At 38.0% G+C, this 19,397-nt stretch overlaps 1 protein-coding gene across 2 annotated transcripts in view; it reads right to left on the bottom strand.

The window, feature by feature from the left end:
• The window catches only part of TTBK2 (tau tubulin kinase 2), a 175,728-nt gene that overhangs the window by 130,135 nt on the left and 26,196 nt on the right, over positions 1-19,397 (bottom strand). The window contains exons 2-3 of one of the 2 annotated variants that reach the window (XM_011989224.1): positions 17,105-17,241; positions 11,049-11,196 (exon numbers count right to left, since the gene is read on the bottom strand). In XM_011989224.1, coding sequence (XP_011844614.1) covers positions 11,049-11,196; positions 17,105-17,173 — 217 coding nt within the window. In that variant the 5' untranslated portion in view covers positions 17,174-17,241. Of the gene's footprint in view, positions 1-11,048; positions 11,197-17,104; positions 17,244-19,397 lie in introns of those variants that run through there. The other variant, XM_011989225.1, reaches the window with a different exon arrangement.

Here is a 19,397-nt window from a genome sequence, read left to right as displayed (position 1 = left end):
AAGAAATTCTGAACTTAAACTCGACACTTAACCAATTAGACGTAATAGACATCTACAGAATACTCCACCCAATAACCACAGAATATACATTCTTCTCATCTGCACATGGAACATATTCTAAGATTGACCACATGCTAGGTCACAGAGCAAGTCTCAATAAATTCAAAAAATCAAAACCTAGCACTCTCAGACCACAGTGCAATAAAAAATAGAAATCAATATCAAAAAGATCTATAAAAACTACAAAAATACATGGAAATTAACCTGTTCCTAAGTAACTAATGTGTGAACGATGAAATTAAGGCAGAAATAAAAAAAAAATCATTGAAATTAATGAAGACAGAGACAAAACTTACCAAAATATTTGGGATGCAGTTAAAGCAATGTTAAGAGGAAAGTTTGTAGCACTAAATGCCTTCATGAAGAAGTCAGAAAGATCTCAAATTAACAATCTAACATCTTGCATAGAAGAAATAGAAAAAAAAAAGAGAACAAACTAATCCCAAAGCTAGTAAAAGAAAATAAATAACTAAAATCAGAGAAGAATTGAACAAAATTGAGACTCAAATATCCATACAAAGGATCAATGAAATAAAGGGATAATTTGTTGAAAGAATAAACAAGATTGATAGACCACTAGCTACATTACCAAAGGGGGAAAAAAAGAGAAGATCCAAATAAGCACAATCAAAAATGACAAGGATGACAACTGATCCCACAGAAATAAAAAAGATTCTCAGAAATTATTATGAACACCTCTAAGCACACAAACTAGAAAATCTAGAGGAAATGGATACATTCCTGGAAACACACAAACTTCTAATATTAAACCAGAAAGAAAGTGAAAGCTTGAACAGACCAACAAGATTCAAAATTGAATCAGTAATGAAAAACCTACCAACCAAAAAAAAGCTCTGTATCAGACAGATTCACAGCCCAATTCTACCAGCTGCACAAAGAACTGGTATCAATCCTACTGAAACTATTAAAAAAAAAGGGGGGGGGATGAGTGGCACCTCCCTAATTCATTCTATAAAACCTGCATTAGCCTGATACCAAAATTTGGCAGAAAAACAACAAAAAGAGACAACTTCAGGCCAATATCCCTAATGAACACAGACACAAAAATCCTCAACAAAATACTAGCAAACCAAATCCAGCAGCACATCCAAAAGTTAATTCACCATGATCAAGTAGGCTTTATTCTTGGGATGCACAGTTGGTTCAACAAATGCAAATAAAAAAATGTGATTCACCATATAAACAGAATTAAAAACAAAAACCACATAGTCATAGTCATCTCAATTACATGCAGAAAAAACTTTTCAATAAAATCCAACATCCCTTCATGATAAATACCCTCAACAGACTATAAATACCTTTTATTTATATGATAAATACCTTTCAAACAGGCATCGAAAGAACATACCTCAAAATAATAGCTATCTATGGCCAGGTACGGTGGCTCACACCCGTAATCCCAGCACTTTGGGAGGTGGAGGCCGGGTGGATCACCTGAGGTCGGGAGTTCCAGATCAGCCTGACCAACATGAAGAAACCCCGTCTCTATTAAAAATCCAAAATTAGCCAGGCATGGTGGCGCATGTCTGTAATCCCAGCTACTCGGGAGGCTGAAGCAGGAGAATCGCTTGAACCCAGAAGGCAGAGGCTGCAGTAATCCAAGATCACACCATTACACTCTAGCCTGGGCAACAAGAGCAAAACTCTGTTGTGCCAAAAAAAAAAAAAAAAAAAATTAATAAAAATAATAGCCATCTATGACAAACCCACAGCCAACATCACACTGAATGGGCAAAAGCTAGAATCATTTCCCATGAGAACTGGAATAAGACAAGGATGCCTACTCTCACCACTCCTACTCAACATAGTATTGGAAATCCCAGCAAGAGGAATCAGGCAACAGAAAGAAATAAAAAGCATCCAAATAGGAAAAGAAGTCAAACTATCTCTCTTCACTAACAACATGATTCTATACCTAGAAAACCCTAAAGATTCCACCAAAAGGCCCCTAGAACTGATAAACAACCTCAGTGAAGTTTCAGTATACAAAACCAATGTACAAAAATCAGTAGCATTTCTATAGACTAATAATGTTCTAGTTGAGAGTCAAATCAAGAACACAAGCCCATTTAAATAGCCACCATAAAAGAATTAAAAAAAAAAAAAAGAAAAACCTAGGAATACAGCTAACCAAGGAGGTAAAACATCTCTACAAGGAGAACTATAAAACATTGCTGAAAGAAATCAGAGATGACATAAATAAATGTTAAAACATTCCATGCTCATGGATTGGAAGAATTAGTATTGTTAAAATGGCCATACTACCCAAAGCAATTTACAGATTCAACACCATTCCTATCAAACTACCAATGTCATTTTTCAGAGAATTAGAAAAAAAAATTCTAAAATTCATATGGAACCAAAAAAGAACCCAAATATCCAAAGCAGTCTTAAGCAAAAAAGAACAAAGCATCACATTACCCAACCTCAAACTATACTATAAAGCAACAGTAATCAAAACAGCATGGTACTGTCTCAAAAACAGACACACAGACATGGAACAGGTTAGAGAACCCAGAAATAAAACCACACACCTATAACCATCTGATCTTTGACAAAAGTCAACAAAAGCAAGAAACAGGGAAAGGCCTCCCTATTCAATAAATGGTGCTGGGATAACTTGCTAGCCATATGCAGAAGACTGAAACTAGACCCCTTTCACCATATACAAAAATTAACTCAAGATGTGTTAAAAAATTAAATGTAAGACCTCAAAGTAAAAATTCCTACAAGAAAACCTAGGAAATACCTTTGTTGACACTGGCCTTGGCAAAAGCTTTTTGACTAAGTCCCCAGAAGTAACTGCAACGATAACAAAAAATGACAGGTAGGACCTATTTGAACTAAAGAACTTTCATAAAGCAAAAGAAACTACCAACAGAGTAAACAGAAAACCTACAGAATGGGAGAAATTATTTGCAAACTGTGTATCCTCCAAAGGTCTAACATTCAGAATTTGTAAGAAACTTAAACAAATGAACAATAAAAAACAAATCACCCTATTGTAAAACAGGCAAAGGACAAAGTGAAATATTAAAGTGTTCAGAGAAGGCCGGGTGTGGTGGCTCATGCGTATCATCTCAGCACTTTGGGAGGCCAAGGCAGGCAGATCACCTGAGGTCGGGAGTTCAAAACCAGCCTGACCAACATGGAAAAAGCTGGTCTCCACGAAAAATACAAAATTAGCCAGGCGTAGTGGCACATGCCTGTAATCGCAAATACTTGGGAGGCTGAGGCAGGAAAATCCCTTGAATCCAGGAGGCAGAGGTTGCAGTGGGCCGAGATAGCACTACTGGACTCCAGCCTAGGCAACAAGAACAAAACTCCGTATCAAAAAAACAAAAAAAAAAAAAGTGTTCAGAGAAAAACTCACCAACCTAGATTCTGTACCCCCTGAAATTATCCTTCAAAAGTAAAGGAGAAATAGACTTTCTCAGACAAAAATTGAGGCAATTTTTTGGCGGTAGACTTCTCTTGCAAGACATGTTAAAAGTTCTTTGGAGAGAAGGAAAGTAATATAGGGTAGAAACCCAGATCTGAAGAAGGAAAAAGTGAAGGCAACATAATAAATTATTTTTCTTATGCTTAATTGATCTAACAGATAACAGTTTGCTCAAAATAATAATAGCAACAATGTATTGAATTATGTATGCTTATGTATATATTTTGCACATACAAATATATATATGCTTATGTATGCTGGATATATATGATGACTACAATGATATAAAGGACAGGAGGGAGAAATTAGGATAGTTTTATTACAAGAAAATACCTTCACATTACCTTTGAAGTGGCATAGTGTTATTTGAAAGTGGACTTGGATTAATTACAAATCTGTACTGCAAAATCTAAGGCAATCACTAAAAAAACTAAAAACAGAAGTATAATTGATATGTTAAGAAAGGAGAGAAGGCCAGGTGTGGTGGCTGTAATCCCAGCACTATGGGCGGCCGAGGTGGGTGAACTGATGGAGGTTAGGGGTTCGACCAGCCTGGCCAACATCAGACCAGCCTAGCCAACATGGTGAAACCGTGCCTCTACTAAAAATACAAAAACTAGCTGGGCATGGTGGCACGCGTCTGTAGTCTCAGCTACTTGGGAAGCTGAGGTGGGAGGATCACTTGACCCCAGGAGGCAAAGGTTGCAGTGAGCCGGAGATTGCATCACTGGCACTCCAGCCTGGGCGACAAAGCGAGATTCTATCTAAAAACAAAAACAAAAACTACAAAAGACAGAACAATAAGACAAAACAACAACAACAACAACAGGCTGGGCACAGTGGCACACACCCTTGTAATCCCAGCACTTTGTGAGGCTGAGGCAGGAGGACCACTTGAAGCCAGGAGTTGGAGATCAGCCTGGGCAACATAGTCAGACTCTGTATCCACCAAATTTTAAAAAATTAGCTAGGCATGGCAGCACACACCTGTAGTCCCAGTTACTCAGGAGGCCAAAGCAAGAGGATCACTTGAGCCCAGGAGTTCAAAGCTGCAGTGAGCTATGATCACACCACTGCACTCTAGCCTGGGTGACGGAGTGAGACCCCATCTCAAAAAAGAAAAGAAACAAAGAACAAGACAACAAATAGAAAACAGTAACAAAAATGGTAGATATTAATCTATCTATACAAACAATCACTTCAAACATCAATGGTCTAAATGTACCAAATAAAAGAGACTGGACAGACTAAATCAAAAAACAAAACCCAATTGTATGTTGTCTACAAGAAACTCACTTTAAGTATGTAAATGCAAATAAAGTAAATGGATGTAAATTATATACCCTACTAATACTCAAAAGAAAGTAAATATTGCTATATTAATTTGACAGAGCAGGATCCATGTAAAAAAAATTGACAAGTATAAAGAAGGGCATCACAGCCAAGCACAGTAGCTTGTACCTGTAATCCCAGCTATTCAGGAGGCTGAGGCAGGAGGATCACTGAGGTCAGGGGTTCAAGACCAGCCTGAACAACCTAGTGAGTACATCCCCAAGAAAATTAATAGTAATAATAACAAGAGTATTACATAATGATAAAGGGGTCAATTCTCTAAGAAGCCACATACTATGTGCCTAATAATATCTAGAAACATGCATGCATCTAACAATAGAGCTTCAAACTACATGAGGTAAAAAACAATAGAACTGTAAGGAGAAAGACGAATGCACTATTATAGCTGGAGACTTCAAAACTCTTCTGTCAGAAATGAACAGATCCAGCAGCCAGAAAATCAGTAAAGACACAGCTGAACTAAACAATACCATCAATTAACTAGATATAACTGACATCTACAGACTACTTAAGCCAACAACAGCAGAATACACACTATTCTCATGCTCACACAGAATATTCACCAAGACAGACCACATTCTGAGTGCTATAAAACATACCCTAACAAAATAATAGAAATCATACAATGTCTGCTCTCAGAACACAGTGGAATTTAACTAGAGATCAATATTAGAAAGACAACTGGAAAAATTCTGAAATACATGGAGATTAATACAACGCACTTCTAAACACATGAGTCAAAGAAGAACTATCACAAGAAGTTTTAAAATATTTCATGCTGAATAAAAATAAAACATAACATCAAAATTTCTGGGATGCACTGAAAACGGTGCTTGAAGGGAAATTTATAGCACTGAGTGCATGTAGTAGAAAAGAAAGATCTAAAATCAATAACCAAAGTTTTTACTTTAGGAAACTAGAAAGCAAATTAACAGAAGAGAAGAAATAATAAAAATTAGAGCAGAAATCAATCAAATTAAACATAGAAAATCAATAGAGAAAATTCAAAATATTTGCAAAAGACCTATATGATAAAAGACTGATATGCAAATATTTGAATAATTCTAAAAACTCAACAATAAGAAACAAACCACCTGATTTTAAAATCGGTCAAACACTTCTGACACCCCACCAAAGAAGATATACAGATGGCAAATAAGCACATGAAAAAGTGCTCCACATCACACATCATTAGAGAAACGCAAATTAATGACAATGAGATGTCACTACACACCTGTTAGATGACCAAAATCCAGAACACTGACAACACCAAATGCTGGTGAGCATGTGGAACTCTCATTCACTGCTGATGAGAATGCAAAATGATACAGCCACTTTGGAAGAAAATTTGGCAGTTTCTTATAAAACTAAACACGCTCTTATTATCAAATCCAGCAACAATGCTCTTTGGTATTTCCCCAAACAAGTAGAAAACTTTTCCCACACAAAAATCTGCAGAGCAACCAAGATATCTCTCATTAGGTGAATGGGTAAATGAACTGTGGTACCTCTAGACAATGGAATATTATTAAATGTTTAAAAAAAATGACCTATCAAGCCATGAAAAGATGTGGAGGAAACTTAAGTGCGCATTACTAAATGAAAGAAGCCAATAAATGTATGACTCTAAATATATGACATCTGGAGAAGGCAAAATTAAAGAGAAAGTAAAAAGATTAGTCATCACCAGAGTTTAGGAGGCAGGGAAACAGAGAGTACACACAGGATTTTTAGGGCAGTGAAAAGAGAGAGAGATGGTTCCTGACATACAATGGTTCAACTTACAATTTTTCAACTTAAACGGGTTTACCAGAACATAACCCCATCATAAGTTGAGGAGCACCTGTATACACATAATGGTGGATATATGTCATTACACATTCATCCAGACCCACAGAATGTTCAATAAGAGTGAATCCTATTGTAAAACTATGGGATCTCGGTGATAATGACGTATCAATGTAGGTTCATCAATTGTAACAAATGTACAGCTGTGGGGGATGATGATACTGAGGGAGTACATACATGTGAGAGGGCAGGCAATATGTAGGATACCTCTATACTTTCCTCTCAATTTTGCTGTGAACCTAAAACTGTCTTTTTTAAAAAGTATTTTAAAAATTAGAGAAAAAAGAAAATTTAATATTTGCCTGTCTCAGGCTGGGTGTGGTGGTTCACATCTTTAATTCCAACATTCTGGGAGGCCGAGGCAAGACGACTGCTTGAGCCCAGGAATTTGAGATCAGCCTGGGCAACATAGCTAGACTCTATGTCTCTACAAAAAAAAAAAAAATTAGCCGAGTGTGGTGGCACACACCTGCGGTCCCAGCTACTCTGGAGGCTGAGGCCAGAGGACTGGTTGAGCCACAAGATCGAAGCTGCAGTGAGCTGTGTTTGGGCCACTGCACTCCAGCCTGGGCGACAGATAAATAAATAAATAAATAAATGATCTGCCTGTCTCACTTCAGGATTCTAGACGTGTACCAAATTCTATTAAGACTAGAATGGAAATCTAACTTTTTTAGAAGTACTGATGGTTCCTGAGGAACCATCATTTCACTATAGAAATGACTAATGATCAGATTTGAAATCAAAGGACAGAAGTTTTTTTTCTCTTACAGTGGCACTGTAAATCTCTACTTTTTTATTTGAGACAGGGTCTGGTTCTGTCGCCCAGGCTAGAGTGCAATGGCACCTTCTTGGCTCACTGCGACCTCCGCCTACTGGGCTCAAGCGATTCTTATACCTCAGCCTCCAGAGTAGCTGAGATGACAGGCACACGCCACCACGCTTGGCTAAATTTTGAATTTTTTAGTAGAGATGGGGTTTTACCATGTCGCCCAGGTTGGTCTCAAATTCCCGACCTCAGGCGATCCACCCACCCTGGCCTCCCAAAGTGGTGGGTTTACAGGCATGAGCCACCACGCCTGGCCTAAACTATACTTATTAAAAAGAAAATACAACACAACAACAACAACAACAACAAAAATTGGTGTGTTGAGATACAGCACAAGAGATCATGAAAACTGAGGAAAAAAACAACAAAAAAAATTTTTAATAAAAAAAGAAAATGGAGAAGTGAAGACAGGTAGGATATCATTATAAAATAATCATTTAAAGTGGAAGAAAAAGGAATCTAACAGATTAGAATGGCAATGACCACCTTTGCACAGTTTCAAAGCAAATAAACTGAAAAACAGGATGAAGATAATACAGCTGCAAACAGAGAGGGGGAAGAGACACACATAAATGTTTATACAGAGATGTATCTCTGAACAATACTGTGAATAAAAGGATAGGCTTAATAAGTTTTATGGCTCTACTTATTAGGAACACTTTAGAGAATAATAATAATAATAGGTATAGAAGTACTACCTAATAGGCTAATAAATAATTTAGTTTATAAGTAGATAAGCATTAAAATACATTTGTAAAAACCAAGTAAAATTCAAGAGTCTTGGCCAGGTGCGGTGGCTCATGCCTGTAATCCCAACACTTTGGGAAGCCAAGATGGGAGGATTGTCTGAAGTCTGGAGTTAGCTGCCTGGCCAACATGGTGAAACCCCATCTCTACTAAAACTACAAAAAATCAGCTGGGTGTGGTGGCACCCACCTGTAGTCCCAGCTACTTGGGAGTCTGAGGCAGGAGAATCGCTTGAACCTGGGAGGCAGAGGTTGCAGTGAACTGATATCGTGCCACTGCGCTCCAGCCTGGGCAATAGGAGCAAGACTCCAACTAAAAAAAAAAAAAATTCAAGAGTCTAGCTTGATTCATTGGAGAATTGCAGGTTACATCCAGAATATTTCAGAAAGCTTTGAAAAGACAGTAATCTGATACAGCAGCATGGGGGAAGGTCACTCAGAAGAAAATATAGGGTGAAATGCTAAGGCCTTCACACTTTAGGGTCAAAGAGAAAGGAACATACTATTAATGAGAGTTTTGCCTGAACTGAGAAAATCTAGGGTTGTTAAGTACAGAAAAGACTGTGAGAAAGAAAATTGAGAACTGAGGGAATGTGAGAGCAGGCAGTATATGAATTTTGAGAAGAGGAATTGATTAAAAGGAACAGAATTAGGGGTCGGGCTAATTCATCATAAAATATCTTTTTATCTTGTTAAAAAAAAAAAAAAAAATCCCGGCCAGGCACAGTGGCTCATGTCTGTAATCCCAGCACTTTGGGAGACTGAGGTGGGCAGATCATGAGGTCAAAAGATTGAGACCACCCTGGCCAACATGGTGAAACCCCGTCTCTACTAAAAATACAAAAACTAGCTGGGTGTGGAGGCGTGTGCCTGCAGTCGGAGCTACTAGGGAGGCTGAGGCAGGAGAATCGCTTGAACCCCAGAGGCAGAGGTTGCAGTGAGCTGAGATCGTGCCACTGCACTCCAGCCTGGTGACAGAGCGAGACTCTGACTCAAAAAAAAAAAAAAAACCCGTATCCCAGCTATCAAAAATTGAACATCAATTTAAAAATTAACTAATCCTATAAAGGGTTAGCCTCTGGTTAAATACCTTTTCCTTACACTCAGCCTTTTCATTGGGATCATTCAGTAAGAAGTCATTATGCCAACATGACAGCAAGAGCGGCTCACCCCCATAAAAATGTTATCAGAATGGTCCAGATTACAAAGCACCCTCAACAAAATGAAGTTGTGAGGAATAAGTATGCAGAAGGCATAAGTTAGGAAGCCAAGAGAAGAGAGTCAAGGACTGCCTCACTGAAATAGGGACCAGAAGATTAAAAATCAATTTATTTTTGGAAAGTGAAGGGTTCTTAAGAATGAGATGTCATGCGTTTATAAGCAGATAGGAAAAATATTTTAGTTAATAACGTAAAAAATAAAATACAAGAAAAGGAGAGAGCTAGCATCCAAGGGTCTCTAACTCATTCATAAAAGGTACTAAACTGATCTTCAAGCTTTATAAAATAGAATCCTGAGTAAACCACAGTCAAATTAAGCAGGAGAACCTCCTGAAGGGGCAGCAAAGCTGTATCCTGCCTCACCTGGAAGCATCTCCTTGGGGCCAAGTAGGAGAAAGGTGAAGTGGCACTATCCACACCAAGCTGATGCTGACATACCCTTCATGGGCTTGGCTGAGAGTAACACAGGTATCCTGGGATCTGTGCAACCCAGGAAGACGTAGGTCTGGCTGTACCTGTGTGCAGCCTCTACACCATTGAGTTGAGAACAACAACTCAAGAGAAATGGGGAGAAAATAGAAAAGGTCAGAAAAAGAGAGAGCCATCCTTTTACCTATTCTTTCTTCTCCAATTATTTATTTTTCTAGTATTGACAATGGGTGCTAATCTATCCACTGTTTTCCTGATTTACCATGTTGTGGAGAAGCTAAGTTTGAGCTAAAAATGACTATAAAACCAGAACTATAATTTTACTAGCATCATTCTCTAATCAAATGAGTCAACTGGTAGAGAAACTTGGATATGTCTGGGGCAAAGGAAAATGATCATCCCTATTTAATTTTGTTTCAGATCAAACATTTAAATATAAGTAATACCAGACAGTATGTCATTAAGCTGAGAATACAAAGGTGAACACAAACTAGCAATGTATTCAGGGTTTTATACCACTGGATTCATGTTAGAAAAAAAATTATTCATTTTTATAATAAAAACAAATGGGGCCCAAGTAGTAAAATGGACTTCAAAAATGACAACAGGGCCAGAAACAGTTACTCTCTGAAACTGAAGTTAATATGAATCAACACATAATCAACAGTATTATTTTTAATCCATCCTGCAGTGTGATTTGAAGGCAGCTTCCTTACTGTGATTAAAACACATTTAACATCCAAAGACATGAGTAGAGACAACTCAGAGGCATTTGTTATTGGTAGTTTAAAAAAGAAAGGCAAATAGCAGACTTACGACAATACTTTCCAAAGCAGTAAAAATTCTGCTAATTCACACTCTCTCATCCTTACTCCATGAAAAGGAACTCCCAAAGCCCAATTATTCTAAGTAATTACATATTTCTACTACTACTAACTAGTTATAAAATTTCCAAGAGAAAAATGCTCAGCATATTTATACCCGGCTGACACCAGTACATTCAATTAGTACTTAAAGAATGTAATTAAGGTTCAGGAAGATACAAATAAATTATAAATTATCATACAAATCATAAATTGTATATTCTACAAAGGACTTACCTTGCAGCTTTTTCAAAACAGCAACCTCCATTTTCAGAACTTGTTTTGGTTGTTGAGCTGATTCCACCTTCAGTGCAACATTCTCCCTGGTGAGCATGTCCAAGGCATCGTAAATTTCTCCAAAGCCCCCACCCCCAATCTTTCTCAACTGCACAGAAAATAAGAACACACACACTCAAAATTACTAGAAGATTCTAACTTGAAAGTAATTGATCTGTTATATTTAGAAAATGTATAATTTTACAATCTGTTTTATAAAATATTTCAATATTGTTAAATTAACTATGTATATGCCAAGAAAACATATGCCTGAAAATAACATCAAAACCTTTCCCCACAGGTTTATCTACAAAAAAGTAATGAAATTATTCCACCCACAAACAATTTTAAAATTTGGTTGACAGCCAGCATCAGAAATGTCACCAACAATACAGTATTTGAAAGAATCTCTTCCTACAAATGCCACTCAACAACCAGATTTGTTGTTTTAATTTTAAGGAAGACTTTTTAAACTATGAAATCCTGGCTGAGTGCAGTGGCTCACTCCTGTAATCCTAGCACTTTGGGAGGCTGAGGCGGGAGGCTCACTTGAGGTCAGGAGTTTGAGACCAGCCTGGCCAACATGGTGAAATCCCATCTCTACTAAAAAATACAAAAATTAGCTGGTGGCACATGCCTGTAATCCCAGCTACTCAGGAGGCTGAGGCAGGAGAATTGCTTGAACCCAGGAGGCAGAGGCAGTAGTAAGCCAAGATCCTGCCACTGCATTCCAACCTGGGTGACAGAGAGAGACTCCATCTCAAAGACGAAAAAAACAAAAAACACTACAAAATCACCCAGCCCTCTCACCACCACTTATCCTTTTCTCAGGGGTACCTAACAGGGTCCACAGAGCAGGCAGAGAACTCCAGTACCAAACTATCCCAGAATTCACTATACATCTATTTATTCATATACGAGTAAAAAAAAAATCAATTTAAGCAAGTTCAACAAACACTATTCTCTCTGATAAAATATGTGAGCTTAACTGGGGAATATGAGGATGCTGGTCTGAGTATCATAAGCAAGTTTTGAAGAGTCAGTGGCAACTGCACCTGTAGGCTCTGAAAGCTGGGTTGTGGGGGTAGATACTTCAAGCTAGATACAGCAATTATTTTCCATTTCCTGAAACTAGGTTGTCTCCTTATCACATTATCCAACATCCAGGATGTGATATAATGTAGGAAGTCATCATAGGCACAGGGTCCTAAATCCTAACCAGCTCAAGACGCCCCAGTTCCATGTTCGATCTCTTTCTCCACTTGATCATCACTGATTACTACATCTAGGTTAATTTATCTTCTGAATTTCTACAGTAATTATTTGTTTAATCATTCAATTAATCACTGTACTGGGCCATACCTCAGGTACCGGGCCAGGGCTCAGATATCACTTGTATTATTACCTTGTATTTTTCAAATTAAAGACCTGTCCATGAAATACCTTGTTTTTAAACTGTCATGTTGATTAACTTTCCATTGTCAATATCCTATCCTGTTACAGAGAAACTAAGCTTCTTGGAAGAGATGGCCATTTGTTCTATTCTATTTCCTTGTGTTCCCCATAGCATTTGGCAAAGTGCTAACTTATAAATATAATCCTATACTTATTACTTTGCACATGTGAGCCATAATCCTTCTTTATTTTTATTTATTTATTTTTAATGTTTTCAGTTGGTAGTCTCACACTGTCTCCAGGGCTGGAGTGCAGTGACATGATCTTGGCTCACTGCAACCTCGGCCTCCCAGGTTCAAGCAATTCTCCTGCCTCAGCCTCCCCAGTAGCTGGGATTACAGGTGTGCGCCACCACGCCTGGCTAATTTATGTATTTTTAGTAGAGATGGGGTCTCACCATGTTGGCCAGGCTGGTCTCAAACTCCTGATCTCAGGTGATCTGCCCACCTCTGCCTCCCAAAATGCTGGGATTCCAGGCGTGAGCCACGGCACCCAGCTGATCCTGCTTTATTGTCATTTGGTGATGGGAAAGGAATACTACATGAAACTACAGGATAAGTTCAAGATTTTTAAAAAGTTCCAGAAGTGGCCAGGTGTGGTGGCTCACACCTGTAACCCCAGCACTTTGGGAGGCCGAGGCGGGCGGATCACGAGGTCAGAAGTTTGAGACCAGCCTGACCAACATAGAGAAACCCTGTCTCTACTAAAAATACAAAAATTAGTCAGGCGTGGTGGTGCATGCCTATAATCCCAGCTACTCAGGAGGCTGAGGCAGGAGAATCGCTCGAACTTGGGAGGCGGAGATTGCAGTGAGCAGAGATCGTGCCATTGCACTCCAGCCTGAGCGACAGTGTGAGACTCTGTCTCAAAAAAAAAAAAAAAGTCGCAGAAGCATTCAGTTAAATAAATTGTTCCTTCATGGGCCTTGATTGATATACTTATGATTCTTTATATTTTGCCCATTAAATAAAACCTAGTGTAGCTTTAAAAACTCATACACAGTACCAAACAGATTCCTTTCTAACTAAGGACTGGCAGAGGCAGCTTCATGTTTTACCTCACAAAAAAACCTTATTAAATGACAGAATAAAACAACTAGGCTGAAGTAAATGTTTTTGCTTCTTTGTCTATTTCTATCCCTATAATGCCATTTAAACATTAATAGAGCATTTTTTAATTGGCCTGACAAAGCCCTAAGAAATTATCAAGGTTTATGAGGCAAAGAGAGAGGCAGTTTAGTATGATTGGGGTACACAGATTACAGGAAGAATAGAGGTAAGGTCTGTGGGAGATTGTATTTTCCAACAATAGGCACAACAATATCATCCATCCCTGCTTTTCTTCAATGTGAAGAAAACCTTTCACACTGATGAAGGCAATGTGACCTTGCTACTCCGCCATCAAGAGGTAGAGTCCATTTTCCCCTTAACTGCTTTCATCAACAGAATAGGGCAAAGTGACACTGTGCCAGCTCTGAGGACAGCCCTTAACCAGCCTGGTAGCTTCCATTTCCTGTCTCTTGAAAGCTAGCCACCATGTAAGAAATGGGACCATCTGGCCGGGCGCAATGGCTCACATCTGTAATCCCAGCACTTTGGGAGGTCGAGGCAGGTGGATCACCTGAGGTTAGGAGTTTGAGACCAGCCTTGCCAACATGGTGAAACCCCACCTCTACTCAAAATACAAAAATTAGCCGGTGTGATGGTGCACGCTTGTAATCTCAGCTACTCGGAAGGCTGAGGCAGGAAAGTCGCTTGAACCTGGGAGGCGAGGCTGTGGTGAGCTGAGATTGCGCCACTGCACTCCAGCCTGGGCGACAGAGTAAGACGCTGTCTCAAAAAAAAAAAAAAAAAAGAAAGAAAGAAAGAAATGGGACCATCCTGAGAAGCCACAGCCATGTGGTGATGCCCTAGAAAACAAGCCACCAGGTTGGGGGTTGGGAGTTGGGGGTGAAGAGCTAAGGAACCCCATGATACCAGAAAAGTGAGTAAAGAAACCATTTATAAATGGATCCTTTAACTGAAACAATCCTGCTAGTGCCACATAAGAGACAAATCACCCAGGCAAACTCTTCCCAAATTCCTAAGGCACAAAACTGCAAGCAAAATAAAATGATTGTTTTAAGCTTCTAAATTTTGATGTAGTTTGTTACGTAACAATAAATAACTAAAACATCATCTGTAACAATGAGCTTGTCATTTTTTTTTAACTAAAAATGCCCCTATGCCCTCCCAAATGTTGGAGATAAGTTCCTCAGATATATTAGTTCTAATTACCAGGACAAGGGAACCATGCCAATTAAGAGTTTCACTTGTCACCTTTTGATATGTCCACTGGAGAACAAACTAGCCTTAACACAGTGCTTAGTGTAATCCTCTCACCAAAGCAACACTCATGTCTGACTTACATAAAAGATTAGCAACTGCTGAATCTCCCTGCACCAGTCCATGATGCTGACATAGTTTTCTTATATTTGGTCAAGTAAATTTTCAAAGTCTACTGACTTACCTAATCAGTAAAACACACTGTACCATACGAATAAAAAATAAAAATTCTATTTCTAAAGGGTCTTCTTTTTCCAATCTGTTCATAAATTAAGGGAACCATTAAAATAGCTTTGTAAAACCTACTAATGGAAAAAAACTTTGGTGGACTGTGTAGCAATAAAAAATAATTAAATATATCCAAAACAAAAATAGTTTCTTAAAGAAATGAGTAGTATTAGAAAGATGGCAGATTCTAGGTCTAGGGAAAGAAAGCCATTGAAAGACTATTAGGATCCTGTAAAAGAACTCAGAAGACAATGTGAAGTGTGTCCCCTTAGTCAAATAAGACAATTTAAACATCTATAAGGATAACTACCATGGACTGAAACACATAAATTTGTTCAAATCTTTCTTAATTATACTAAAAAACAAATCTAATTGGTCACTTTTGGAGAATGATAAGAAACCAATTCATTGTTTTGAAAACTGGTAAATTAAAAAAGAGAAGCAAGTATTTATCTTGTTTTCCTAATCAAATTGTACCTCAAGATAATCAAATAATTGATGATAAAAAAAATTTGTTCTTATAGATACACTTCAGCTAATAAATGAATTATGGAATATCACTAATTTGCAATCCCTAAATAATAGACCTAGGCAATGATCATCAATAGTGTTACCACCACAAAAAAGATAGACAGATGGACAATAAGATATTATATGCCTCCTAGTGAAGGCTCACAATAATATTTATGAAAAAAAGATGTCCCCATCTCAAAACAAACCTAAAGTCAGATCTAATCCAGCCTGTAGATATAACTACCAATTTACATGAAATACACAAGACAGAGAAACGTGTTAACATCAGATGGAAGCAGATAGCAAAATCCAAACCATGGGAAATTTTACAGACAAATCACCTAATTTCTTCAGTAAATAAATTGTAAGGGGAAAAAAAGAACAATAAAGAGGAAGGAACCTAGAAATGAAAAGAAACTTAAGTGATGGCAACTAATTACAATATCCAGATTTTATTTGGATCTTGATTCAGACTGTTGAAAATACTTTACAATCAGGAGAATGTGAAAACTAAAACTATATTTGGTGATATTAAGAAATGATTACCTGTTTCTAGTACTACTACAGTATTTTATAACAGTAGAAAGTCGCTGAAAATACCACATGCTAACAGACAAAATGACACACAACCTTGGGGGAGGAGTCAGCAGGAAAGAAATGATTATTTTTAAGGTATGATAATGGTATTACGATTATGTTTTTAAAAGTAAGTCCTTACTTGTTAGAGATACATACTGAAGTATACACAGAAGAAATGCTAAGGTTAAATATCACTTCAAAATATTCTGGGAGAGAGATGAAACAAGATTAATCATACACTGATGACTATTTAACTTGGGTCATGAGTACATGGAGGTTCATTATATAAGTCTCTATTTTCTATGTATACTTACAATTTTCCTTAATAAAAAAAAAAAAAAGAGCAGCTCATTGGACTTGCTTTTTTTTTTTTTTTTTTTGAGATGGAGTCTCGCTCTGTCGCCCAGGCTGGAGTGCAGTGGCGCAATCTCAGCTCACTGCAAGCTCCGCCTCCCGGGTTCACACCATTCTCCTGCCTCAGCCTCCTGAGTAGCCGGGACTAGAGGCACCCACACCATGCCCGGCTAATTGTTTGTATTTTTTTTTTAGTAGAGATGGGGTTTCACCGTGTTAGCCAGGATGGCCTCGATCTCCTGACCTCATGATCGGCCCGCCTCGGCCTCCCTAAGTGCTGGGATTACAGGCGTGAGCCACCGTGCCCGGCCAGCTCATTGTAATTTCAAACACTGTATTTTTTTCATTTGTTCAAAAATTTAGTACTATATGAAGCAAGAGTAAGAATTAGGGTATAAACAGAGCTTAATCATAGAAAAATAAGTGTAAATAACTGCTTTAGGCATATAAGTAATGTATATAATATTTCCTAATGACATGCTATTTTTATCAGGATACCAAAAATTACCCCGATATGTATACACACACACACACACACACACACATTCTGAGATGTACACTCACCACTTTCCATCTTTCTTTCACTAGAATTCCAACACTCAGGATATCCGGCTGCTCTCCTCCCCCGCTCATTGCAATACACTGACTATGGTAGAACAGTTACACAGGCATCCAGTTCTCAAGGGTGGTTTCCATTTAACCTAAAACAACAATAACAAAAAATAGTAGCAGTATATTAGGGTTAACTAATCAACACAAATGACATTCCAACATCAGTAAGCACTACTAATACTATACATTAGTTTGGCTACTTTGTTGGGAAGAAGGGGAAAAAGACCCAGAAATGTTTAATGCATATTTTTTAAAACCACATATCTTTCCATTACAGATGCCCAGTGAAATAGTTAGGCGTTACAAAGACACTGTTAAAACACAGGTATTATTTATAATAACTGAGATTGTTAGATTATAGGGCAAGCATGATGTCATGGCACTTAAACTAGGTAGATGACTATCCTGAGTACAATATACTGCTGAAAAGACACAGTACCTAATTTACAACTGCTTATAGTTTGTAACTTAGAGCTTACTAACATTATAGCTAATATTTTAATGTTACAAAATGCACTTAAAATGCATAGGAAATAAATACTAACAAAGAAAAGGGTTGTTGACCAAACCTGATACAACGACATTCTAAGAAAAAGAGGATATTAATAAGATGAACAGCATACCTGTAGGAAATGAAGATATAGCAGAAAAATACAGCCTAAAGGAGATGAAAACTGTAACCTAGTCCAGGAATGAAAACGATACTGATACAGAGTGACTTTCAAGATACATTGTTTAGTGAAAAAAGGCAAGACAGTAAAGAGTTTATAGTATGCTATACTTTGCAGAAAAAGGAGATAAATGTTGAGTATATTTAAGTATCTGCTTTTTTTTTTTTAGAAAGAAAGGAAAAGAAGGAGAGATAAGCTAAAACTTAATGAAAATGATTCTTTGTAGCAGAAGTCAGCAAATTTTTTCAAAACAGGTCTGGAAAGTAAATATTTTAGTCTCTAGGCCACATACTGTATTCTCTGTTATAGTTACTCGATTCTGCCACTGTAGCACAAAAGCCACACACAATTATGTAAACGAATGAGTATGGCTGTGCTCCAACAAAATCTTATTTACAAAAAAAAAAAATGTGGGCCAAATTTGGCCTGCAGACTGTTTCAACCTTTACTCAATAGAAAGCAAAACAAAAGGCCAGGTGTGGTAGCTCACACCTGTAATCTCAGCATCTTGGGAGGCTGAGGCAAGAGGGATGCTTGAGCCCTGGAGTTTGGGACCAGCCTGGGCAACACAGGGAGATCCCATCTCTACAACAAATTTAAAAATTAGCCAGACATGCTTGCACGTACTCGTAGTCCCAGCTACTCAGGAGTCTGAGCAGGGAGGATCACTTGAGCTTGGAAGGCTGGGATTGCAGTGAGCCATGAAGGTGCCACTGCCCTCCAGCCTGGGTGACAGAATAAGATCCTGTCTCAAAAAAGAAAGAAAAAAAGGATGGAAGGGACAAGGAAGAAAGCCAGACTTCCGTGAATGCATCTTGTGATATAGTTTTGATTCTGGAACCATGTAAATGTTTTACGTTATGATAAAAAAAAAAGTTCTAAACTCCAAATTCCAGAAAGGACCATAACAACAAGTAATCACCAGAACTGGTGTTAAACCCATCCTACACCCATCAAAGGGAGTTCTGAATGAGTGATATCACTTCAGCAAGTCACCAGTCAGCAACACCACAATTCATAACCACATTTACATAATAAAAGGTCAATCAATTCCTAAATACTCCTACTTCACCAATCCCTGAGCTCCGTAATTCCTCAAATCCTATTTAAGACCAGCAGTTTCTTTTCTTTTCTTTTTTCTTTTAAAACAAAGTCTTGCTCTGTCACCCAGGTTGGAGTGCAGTCGTGCAATCACAGCTCCTTGAACTCCTGGGCTCAAGCAATCTTCCCATCTCAGCCTCCCAAGGAGCTGGGACTACAGGAGCGCACTACCATACCTGGATAACATTGTTTGTTTGTTTATTTTTAATAGACAGGGTCTCACTATGTTGTCCAGGCTGGTCTCAGACTCATGGCCTCCAGTGATCCTCCTACCTCAGCCTCCCAAAATGGTGGGATCATAAGCATGAACCACTGCACCTGGTTGGGCAGTTTGTTTCATTGAGAGAAATTATGTCCTACAGTTATGGCTCTCCTTTGTATATCGCACAATAAATTTAGCATTTTGTTCAGAAAACGAATGATGGCATGTTCAAAACAAAAGACAAAAATTTTAAAAACACTAAAAATAAAGG

This window comes from Mandrillus leucophaeus, unplaced genomic scaffold (genome assembly GCF_000951045.1).
Source record: "Mandrillus leucophaeus isolate KB7577 unplaced genomic scaffold, Mleu.le_1.0 Scaffold35, whole genome shotgun sequence".
Lineage (NCBI taxonomy): Eukaryota > Metazoa > Chordata > Mammalia > Primates > Cercopithecidae > Mandrillus > Mandrillus leucophaeus.
This window is presented reverse-complemented; position numbering and strand designations above follow the sequence as displayed.